Source organism: Limulus polyphemus, unplaced genomic scaffold (assembly GCF_000517525.1).
Source record: "Limulus polyphemus unplaced genomic scaffold, Limulus_polyphemus-2.1.2 Scaffold11031, whole genome shotgun sequence".
In the NCBI taxonomy this organism is placed as follows: domain Eukaryota; kingdom Metazoa; phylum Arthropoda; class Merostomata; order Xiphosura; family Limulidae; genus Limulus; species Limulus polyphemus.
Window position 1 is genome coordinate 5,401 of NW_013676641.1, and position 10,209 is coordinate 15,609.

Consider the following 10,209-nt stretch of genomic DNA (forward strand, 5'->3'; position numbering starts at 1 on the left):
ATATATATATATATATATATATATATGTGTGTGTGTAGTTTAAACACAACAAAAGCATATTAAAATGAAAGTCCATTTTTCTTGAAAATTTTGACTATTATGTTTGCTTGTTCATAGACATATATATGTTCTAAACTATAATGCTTGCTTTTAAATCAGAGAAACAAATGCTTGTGTGTGACATTACCATGTGTGTATAATGAATCATTACACAGTTAGAAAATAAAATGGATATTTTAAGATCAAACTTGCTACGTGATGTTTTGATCACACTACGTGATGCTTTGATCACACTACTGTAGCTAGCTATCAGCCTATACCAGATCAAACTTGCTACGTGATGCTTTGATAACACTACTGTAGCTAGCTATCAGCCTATACCAGATCTACATGATGCTTTGATAACACTACTATAGCTAGCTATCAGCCTATACCAGATCTACGTGATGCTTTGATCACACTACTGTAGCTAGCTATCAGCCTATACCTTTTAAACAGTCTACTTTGGGTCAAATCTAGCACCTTGTAGTATTCATTTGGCTTCTTTAAGAAAGAGTCTACATATTTTTGACTTTGTTATGATTGGAGACCTGATTTCTGTGTTCAAGAATGCTGAATCTGATGACAAAACATTTGAGTCTTAGTTTCCATGCAATGTGAAGAATACTCAATCACAGGGTTTCAAGTCTAGTTTCTATTTGTAAAAGTTGAACAATAATATTTATTCTGATTGTTTTTATATGGAACTTCTTAGCCTGGTTGTTGCATATGTAAAAGTTGAACTATTATTTATATACTAGTTATTTTGTATATGGAACATTTTTCTGTGGTTATTGCATGTGTGAACGTTGAATATTATTCCAATTATTTTTATTTGCAACATCTTAGCCTGGTTGTTGCATGTGTAAACATTGAATATTATTCCAATTATTTTTACTTGGAACATCTTAGCCTGATTGTTGCATGTGTAAAAGTTGAACTATTATTTTTACACTGGTTATTTTGCATATGGAACATTTTTCTGTGGTTGTTGCATGTGTAAACGTTGAATTCTTATTCCAATTATTTTCATTTGGAACATCTTAGCTTCGTTGCTGCATGTGTAAAAGTTGAACTATAGTATTTATATTGGCTGTTTTGTATATGGAACATCTTAGCCTAGTTGTTGCATGTATAAGTTTGTATATTGAAAATTGTAAAACTTTATTATTGTTAAAGCTGGTATGTAGGCTAACTTTTACCTTTATTATTTATACCAATACATCCAAGTCTGGCTGTTGAATTATTATTGTTTTCCTACCAGTTGTCTTGTATGTGGAAGTGTGGTTGTTTAAACTAACTTCAAAGATAACAAATGTTTTACAAAAAGCTCTTCACTTTTCTATGTTGTATACATTAGCAAGAACCCTGCTAATGTTGTAAGGATCAAGCTATGTTGATAAATGTACATTAGCAAGAATCCTGCTAATGTTTTAAGGATCAAGATATGTTGATAAATGTACATTAGCAAGAACCCTGCTATGTTGTAAGTATCAAGTTATGTTGATAAATGTACATTAGCAAGAATCCTGCTAATGTTTTAAGGATCAAGCTATGTTGATAAATGTACATTAGCAAGAATCCTGCTAATGTTTTAAGGATCAAGCTGTGTTGATAAATGTACATTAGCAAGAATCCTGCTAATGTTTTAAGGATCAAGCTATGTTGATAAATGTACATTAGCAAGAACCCTGCTAATGTGTAAGGATCAAGCTATGTTGATAAATGTACATTAGCAAGAATCCTGCTAATGTTGTAAGGATCAAGCTGTGTTGATAAATGTACATTAGCAAGAACCCTGCTAATGTTGTAAGGATCAAGCTATGTTGATAAATGTACATTAGCAAGAACCCTGCTAATGTTGTAAGGATGATGTTAGGAGATATATCCGTTTAATAAAAAACTAAAATTTACTACTTCTCACAATCATACTTTTATTTTACACATGACTAATACTGAACAATTCTTTTTGTCCTGAAGAATTAACTGAGCTTCTGACGTAGGACGTTACATTGCATATCGGCAACCTGAGTCACGCATCTAGTCGAGGTTTAAGAATATCTTTTCTACTTCCATCCATTTCACACGTCCTTCTGCACAGGATTTCTTTCTGGTGGCTCAGTCTCGTGTTATCCGGGTTAATTTAGTTGTTTTTTGACTTCATGATGAAGGAAACAGTTATTAACCTTGGATGTGGTCAAACTGTTGAAATGTGAAGATTTTCATACTTTAATTTGGTTCTAGTTCTCATGCAATCATTAAACTTGTATAAAGATTATTCAGGCAGTGTTCATGATGAACAAACAAAAGTCGAAAGGCAGTTCCTACCTATTTCAACTTTGTTATATGGTTATATTCAGGTTGCTCATCTTTAGTAAGGTCAGGTATAAAGTGGTTGTTGTTGTTGTCTTTCGTTGTAGACATAGCACATTTAAAGATGGTTACACACTCATCTTCTGGTTAAGAACTGGTTTTCTTATCTAAATAGCAAGTGATTCTAACATCCTGGTTGGTCCACATGATCTCCTACATCACTAGTGAAGTATTTAGCCTTTTTAAACTATACCCTGGTTTCATGAAAAAGTTTGGTGACCATCCTGTCCTTTATGTTTTAATCACGTGTATTACAGGAAGTACGTTGGCACTTTTGCAGTGTATAACAATATTGAGTTGGTTAACAATTTTCTCCTGTTTTTAAAATGGTAAACATATTCTCAGATGTTCAGGATGTAATTACCACAATAGTATATCCACTTTCACTAGACTTTATTCACAGTTTAATCTTTAATCTTTTAAAAGTAAAGTATATTTAAAATATCAGGAAATTAAAACCATTAAACAAATGCTTAAAATTAATTGTTTTCCATTGTCATTCTAACTAGAATGAACTAAATATCGTATATGTTGTTTAAGAAGATTATCACACAGCTGTATCCACAAGTTCAATTAAAGTGTGTCATTAACCAGAGTATAGTTTAAAGAGGTTATTCAACTTTTAAAGACAAACAACACCCATTAAATTCTTCACTAGTGATATAGGAGTTTGTGTGCCCAAGGTGCAACCAGGGAGACACTGGACCAACTGGCTGCAGTTGATTAAAAGAACACTCTAAATCTAAAACGTACAATATCAGTAGTATTACCAACCAATGTCTAATTGAATGTAATGTTATGTCTACCTCCAGTTTGTTCCGCGTCATCCTCCATTCCCAGGAAGAACTCCAACTTAGAATCACTTGCTATTTAGATAAGAAAACCAGTTCTTAACCAGAAGATGAGTGTGTTACCATCTTCTACTGTGAAGTTGGAATAGAACATGAATGTTGGTGGCTGAAAAACTTTTAGAGTTCTATACTTTGCCTTTAGTCCTGAGTAAGGTAATGAATGTGTACAAAATAATTAGTCATAGGGAAAGTAAAGTTAGACATGATTTGAAACAATTATAAATAACTACAGATAAACTTCTTGTAAGTATAGGTGTATATATATTTGTGACCGACATGTTGGCACATAGACTGGCTGGATCTTGTACGTTCGTTGATCTGTCCATCGTTGGTCTGACTGACACCACTTTGACAGTTTGTCTTCAGTTTCACTAGACTCAGCAACATATAAAGAAGTCTTTCCTTGTCGGCACTGAGATCTATTGAAATTGTTACGTTAGTGATAAATTACTTGTCTGGGTTCTTTCATAGATTTGGTGGATCTGCATGGTAAGTAACATCATTTGGATGTGGATTCTGGCATTTCTAGAAAAACAAAACAAGTATGTAGTCTAATTATTTAAAAATATATATTTCCAAACTCCTAGTTTTAAACAGAATGAATACTGTCCTGCGAATTGTGTATCAGCAGTATGTGGTAGCATAAAAATGTACATTGTTATTGTTGTGTAACACATTCAGTACTTCTCAGTGGTTTATACTAAACATCATGTGGCTGAGAATACTACACATTAATCTAGATGTTGTAACACATTCAGTACTTCTCAGTGGTTTATACTAAACATCACAGAGCATGTGGTTGAGAATACTACACATTAATCTAGATGTTGTGACACATTCAACACCTCTAAGTGGTGTATACCAAACATCACAGAGCATGTGGTTGAGAATACTACACATTAATCTAGATGTTGTGACACATTCAACACCTCTAAGTGGTTTATACCAAACATCACAGAGCATGTGGCTGAGAATACTACACATTAATCTAGATGTTGTGACACATTCAACACCTCTGAGTGGTTTATACCAAACATCACAGAGCATGTGGCTGAGAATACTACACATTAATCTAGATGTTGTGACACATTCAACACCTCTAAGTGGTTTATACCAAACATCACAGAGCATGTGGTTGAGAATACTACACATTAATCTAGATGTTGAGCTAAGACATTAGATATTAGAGTAAAAAAGTGAGTTTTTAGAGAAGTCATTATCAGTATTAATTAAAAATCTTTTTAACAATCCCAAAAAATGAATAAAGTAAAATATAAACACGTCATTTATCGTTTACAGTCATAACAGTAAGTAATACAAGATAAAGTAAAACATAAATACGTCATTTATCGTTTACAGTCATAACAGTAAGTAATACAAGATAAAGTAAAACATCAACACGTCATTTATCGTTTACAGTCATAACAGTAAGTAATACAAGATAAGGTAATACATAAACACATCATTTATCGTTTACAGTCATAACAGTAAGTAATACGAGATAGGCAAAACAAAATATTTAATAGTTTAACATTATAATTAAGTAGAATTGTAGATCTTAAAGGTACATAACTTAGAAGTATTACAATATCTTCAAATTGTTTAACAGAATATGATAAATTTACATTCAAACCTAAGAAATTCACATAAGCTCAATGTTTTTGGAAATAAAACTATGGTAGCATTATTCTTTACTAGAAATACAACTTTTTTTACAGGCTGCTTGTTTGAGTTTCTTATTATAAAACTACGAAACAGTTCAAAACTTTCCAGGAATGCAATAAAGACATAAATGTAAAGCAACAAATCATTAGATTTTTTTTTACTCTTAAAACAAGAACATCAAAAGAACTTACCACTTGGTTTCTCTGCCATAATTTCATCGTTGTTTTATATTTTTCAAATTCATTGCACCAATCAGAATATATTTTCTTATATTCGTACTGTGAGGGTGAATTACAGGACTCTGTAGAGAAAACCAATTGAGATGTTACTGTGAGGGTGAAATACAGGACTCTGTAGAGGTAAAACTAATTAAGATGTTACTGTGAGGGTGAATTACAGGACTCTGTAGAGGTAAAACTAATTAAGATGTTACTGTGAGGGTGAATTACAGGACTCTGTAGAGGTAAAACTAATTAAGATGTTACTGTGAGGGTGAATTACAGGACTCTGTAGAGAAAACCAATTGAGATGTACTGTGAGGGTGAATTACAGGACTCTGTAGAGGTAAAACTAATTAAGATGTAAAGTAGAATATCAACCATCAGATTTCACTGTATTCTGATCATAAAGTATGTTATGTATCACACAATACTAAATAAAGGATACATGCAGGCCACAGTCCTGGACACGAGTGGACTGAAACACTTTCAACCATTATTATGACCTTCAGAACAAAAGATAACATTGTGGTGAATTTCACTGACACCATATGTTCTTGTACATATATTCAACTACTCTCCTTTATTATTGTAGTCTTTACAAAAGCCTCACTAAGAAAATATGACTACTCACTTGAAGCAATGGTGATGTTGTAGCTAAATAGCTTTGTGCCATCCACTATACAATAATATTGGCCTATCTGGTCCTCGCTAATGGACATGATGACTAGCCCAAGATCAGATGAATGAATGTATGTCTTTTTTTGGGGCATGATCTGATACTTTCCTTTGTCCTGCTTGTAGTGGTACCATTCTACTGGTCCTAAGCCTAATACCTCCTGCTGACATTGGCGTATTGGACACGAAAGATGAACACTCTGACCCCAGTGGACCTCAAGTGATTTTTTCCTCTCCCCTTATTGGCCAGAAAATAATAGTGTCAACTATTTTTAAATTTAACTGTTTAGCTACAAACAATACTGCACTTTTGGCTACTGCAGTCAAACAAGCCAACAAAACCATATTAATAAATAATTAGTAACAGTTTTATAATACAATACTATAGTAGTAAAAACACCGTGTTGGTTTACAACTTTAGAAATAAGAGAATAATAGTAGAGAATGAACAACAACAAAGGTGACATCATTACATTATAAAACAGTTTCATGTTAGAATAACGTCCACACCAACTACATCATTACATTATACAACAGTTTCATGTTAGAATAAAGTCCATATCAATTACATCATACAACAGTTTCATGTTAGAATAACGTCCACACCAACTACATCATTACATTATACAACAGTTTCATGTTAGAATAACATCCACACCAACTACATCATTACATTATACAACAGTTTCATGTTAGAATAACGTCCACACCAACTACATCATTACATTATACAACAGTTTCATGTTAGAATAACATCCATATCAATTACATCATACAACAGTTTCATGTTAGAATAATGTCCACACCAACTACATCATTACATTATACAACAGTTTCATGTTAGAATAACATCCATATCAATTACATCATACAACAGTTTCATGTTAGAATAACATCCATATCAATTACATCATACAACAGTTTCATGTTAGAATAACGTCCACACCAACCACGTCATTACAGTATATGACAATTTAGGTTGTTATGTAATTTCTGTAGTTCATATTGGTGTATAATATAAGACACATTAACACTAGAAATAAATGACCTTATAACACCAACATTTCTCTCTGTAACCTTGATATAACAGGTAATTATTTCAACCTGTAACCTTGATAGAACAGGTAACAGTTAATTATTTCAACCTGTAACCTTGATAGAACAGGTAACAGTTAATTATTTCAACCTGTAACCTTGATAGAACAGGTAACAGTTAATTATTTCACTCTGTAGCCTTGATAGAACAGGTAACAGTTAATTATTTCAACAATAACCTTGATAGAACAGGTAACAGTTAATTATTTCAACCTGTAACCTTGATAGAACAGGTAACAGTTAATTATTTCAACAATAACCTTGATATAACAGGTAACAGTTAATTATTTCAACCTGTAACCTTGATAGAACAGGTAACAGTTAATTATTTCACTCTGTAGCCTTGATAGGACAGGTAACAGCTAACCTTCACTAATTAATATGTCAAAATATGCTGTGGAAATGCACATTATAGATTCAATTAGAATTTATTATTTAAACCATAGAAGCTTTGTAACTTCAGTTCTGGTTTGTGTTTTAGTGGAAGAAGCTATAAAGTTAAACAATGAGTGCCTGATTAAACGCGAACCACATTTTAGTGTTATAAGGTCTGTGGTTTGTGTTTTAGTGGAAGAAGCTATAAAGTTAAACAATGAGTGCCTGATTAAACGCGAACCACATTTTAGTGTTATAAGGTCTGTGGTTTGTGTTTTAGTGGAAGAAGCTATAAAGTTAAATATTGAGTGCCTGATTAAACGCGAACCACATTTTAGTGTTATAAGGTCTGTGTTTTAGTGGAAGAAGCTATAAAGTTAAACATTGAGTGCCTGACTAAACGCGAACCACATTTTAGTGTTATAAGGTCTGTGGTTTGTGTTTTAGTGGAAGAAGCTATAAAGTTAAACAATGAGTGCCTGATTAAACGCGAACCACATTTTAGTGTTATAAGGTCTGTGGTTTGTGTTTTAGTGGAAGAAGCTATAAAGTTAAACAATGAGTGCCTGATTAAACCAAACCACATTTTAGTGTTATAAGGTCATTTATTTCTAGTATTAATATAGGCTGTATAAAAAAGAAAACACAGTTAGTTAGGTCACACTTTCTGTGATAAGTTAATGTAATAACACAAACTTTTCTTAATTAAAAATTTAGAGGTATTTATAAGTGTAACACTGATAACATCCTAATTATAAAATTATAGTTATATATAGTATAAAACTCCATACAGTAAATCTGAGATTGGAACATAGGGTGATGTTACTTACGGTTGAAACAAACGTTCTTGGTTGCACGAGTGACGTCCTGAAGTAACCTGTGAAGTGATTATTTAAACCATGAACATTACAAGTACTAAATCTTAAAAATTAAGATGAAGATTCCACCAATAGTGGGTTATTCTGTCTCATATAGATTAATCATGAATATCAACCCCAGTCACTTTGGCTGTTGGATTAACCAACTTGTTCAATCTAATACCTTAAAAACGGACAAAACCATTAAACACAGGTAGATCCTTTAATGTAACTGTATGATATTTATCAAAAGTATAAATGTCACTGCAGTCTTTATGTGAATTGCTAGAATATGCCAGTTTCTTACCCTCGAACGTAGGGTTTACACAGGTTTAGATCTTTGTCCCAACCACAGTACGGATCTCGGACACATTGAAGACAGTTGGGATGACGACTTCGACACATTACTAAACTGATCTGTTGCACTGCAGAGTCGGAGGCTATGTAAAGAGATTTGTGCTGGAGACAACAAAAGAAAGTAATATTAACATTCTATGATCAACAAAAACAAAATATGTATACATCATGAAAGATTGTGAGATCGATTGAACTATGATACAGATATGAATGGTGTTTGAAGTAGGCAACTAAAGCTGATATCACTTCAAACTGGTGGTATTAAGTCTACAAGTTGTTATTGTTGGAGGTGACATCTTGGGATAGTTTCCCACAGACTTGTTCTGTTTTCAATGGAGACCACGTTTTGTGCTGTGTACTGAATCAGGTTTGAGTGGTCTCTCAGGACGAGCTCTGTTAAAGTTCTACTGAATTAAGTAAAGGTCCAGGTAACTTTGATTAACACCTTGTTAATGTCATTTCTCATGGTTGTGTCTGTAATGTTAACACCATGTTCCTGTCATTTCTCAAGGTTGTGAAGGTAACTTTGATTAACACCTTCTTCCTGTCATTTCTTACAATTGTGTTGGTAACTTTGATTAACATCTTGTTCCTGTCATTTCTTACAATTGTGAAGGTAACTTTGATTAACATCTTGTTCCTGTCATTTCTTACAATTGTGTAGGTAACTTTGATTAACACCATGTTCCTGTCATTTCTCAAGGTAACTTTGATTAACACCTTCCAAGGTGTTAATGTTACAGACACAACCATGAGAAATGACAGGAACAAGGTGTTAACGTTACAGATACATCCAGGAGAAATGACAAAAACAAGATGTTAATCAAAGTGACAGGAACAAGGTGTTAACTTTACCAACACAACCATGAGAAATGATAGGAACAAGGTGTTAATCAAAGTTACCTACACAATTGTAAGAAATGACAGGAACAAGATGTTAATCAAAGTTACCAACACAATTGTAAGAAATGACAGGAACAAGGTGTTAACGTTACAGATACAACCAGGAGAAATGACAAAAACAAGATGTTAATCAAAGTGACAGGAACAAGGTGTTAACTTTACCAACACAACCATGAGAAATGATAGGAACAAGGTGTTAATCAAAGTTACCAACACAATTGTAAGAAATGACAGGAATTCCTGTCATTTCTTATAGTTGTGTTGGTAAATTTGATTAACACCTTGTTCCTGTTATTTCTTACAGTTGTATCAATAATTTTAATTTTGTTGCAGTAAATTTATAATAAAGTTCAAATAAAGACCTTCTTCTAGCCTTGATAGTTTTAACTCTGGTCTGTATAAGTGATAGAAAGTATCAGTTTGTATTACACCTTCTTCTAGCCTTGATAGTTTTAACTCTGGTCTGTATAAGTGATAGAAAGTAACAGTTTGTATTAGACCTTCTTATAGCCTTGATAGTTTTAACTCTGGTCTGTATAAGTGATAGAAAGTATCAGTTTGTATTACACCTTCTTCTAGACTTGATAGTTTTAACTCTGGTATGTATAAGTAATAGAAAGTAACAGTTTGTATTACACCTTCTTCTAGACTTGATAGTTTTAACTCTGGTCTGTATAAGTGATAGAAAGTATCAGTTTGTATTAGACCTTCTTCTAGACTTGACAGTTTTAACTCTGGTCTGTATAAGTGATAGAAAGTATCAGTTTGTATTAGACCTTCTTCTAGCCTTGATAGTTT

At 32.8% G+C, this 10,209-nt stretch overlaps 1 protein-coding gene across 2 annotated transcripts; it reads right to left on the reverse strand.

Moving 5' to 3' along the window:
- Positions 1 to 1,953: 1,953 nt before the first annotated feature.
- On the reverse strand, positions 1,954 to 8,671 carry LOC111083752 (semaphorin-2A-like). Of its 2 annotated transcripts, XM_022380424.1 has the most exons (5): positions 8,459 to 8,664; positions 8,125 to 8,171; positions 5,781 to 6,062; positions 5,120 to 5,229; positions 1,954 to 3,788 (listed from the first exon to the last, which is right to left on the reverse strand). In XM_022380424.1, exons 1-5 carry the CDS (start codon positions 8,554 to 8,556, stop codon positions 3,729 to 3,731), a joined length of 597 nt encoding a protein of 198 aa, XP_022236132.1. In that variant the 5' UTR covers positions 8,557 to 8,664; the 3' UTR covers positions 1,954 to 3,728. The 2 variants fall into 2 exon arrangements, with proteins under 2 accessions (XP_022236132.1, XP_022236133.1); XM_022380425.1 differs by lacking the exons at positions 1,954 to 3,788; positions 5,120 to 5,229 and adding an exon at positions 5,257 to 5,484 and having other exon boundaries at positions 8,459 to 8,671.
- Between the last annotated feature and the right edge of the window lie 1,538 nt (positions 8,672 to 10,209).

Bases quoted from the DNA above. Each gene is read 5' to 3' on its own strand.
- LOC111083752 (XM_022380424.1), bottom strand. From the start codon at position 8,556: ATGTGTCGAAGTCGTCATCCCAACTGTCTTCAATGTGTCCGAGATCCG. The intron at 6,063-8,124 runs GTAAGTAACATC...CTGGCCAATAAG, and splicing joins CAAGAACGTTTGTTTCAACC to GGGAGAGGAAAAAATCACTT. The intron at 5,230-5,780 runs GTGAGTAGTCAT...TTTTCTCTACAG, and splicing joins CAACATCACCATTGCTTCAA to AGTCCTGTAATTCACCCTCA.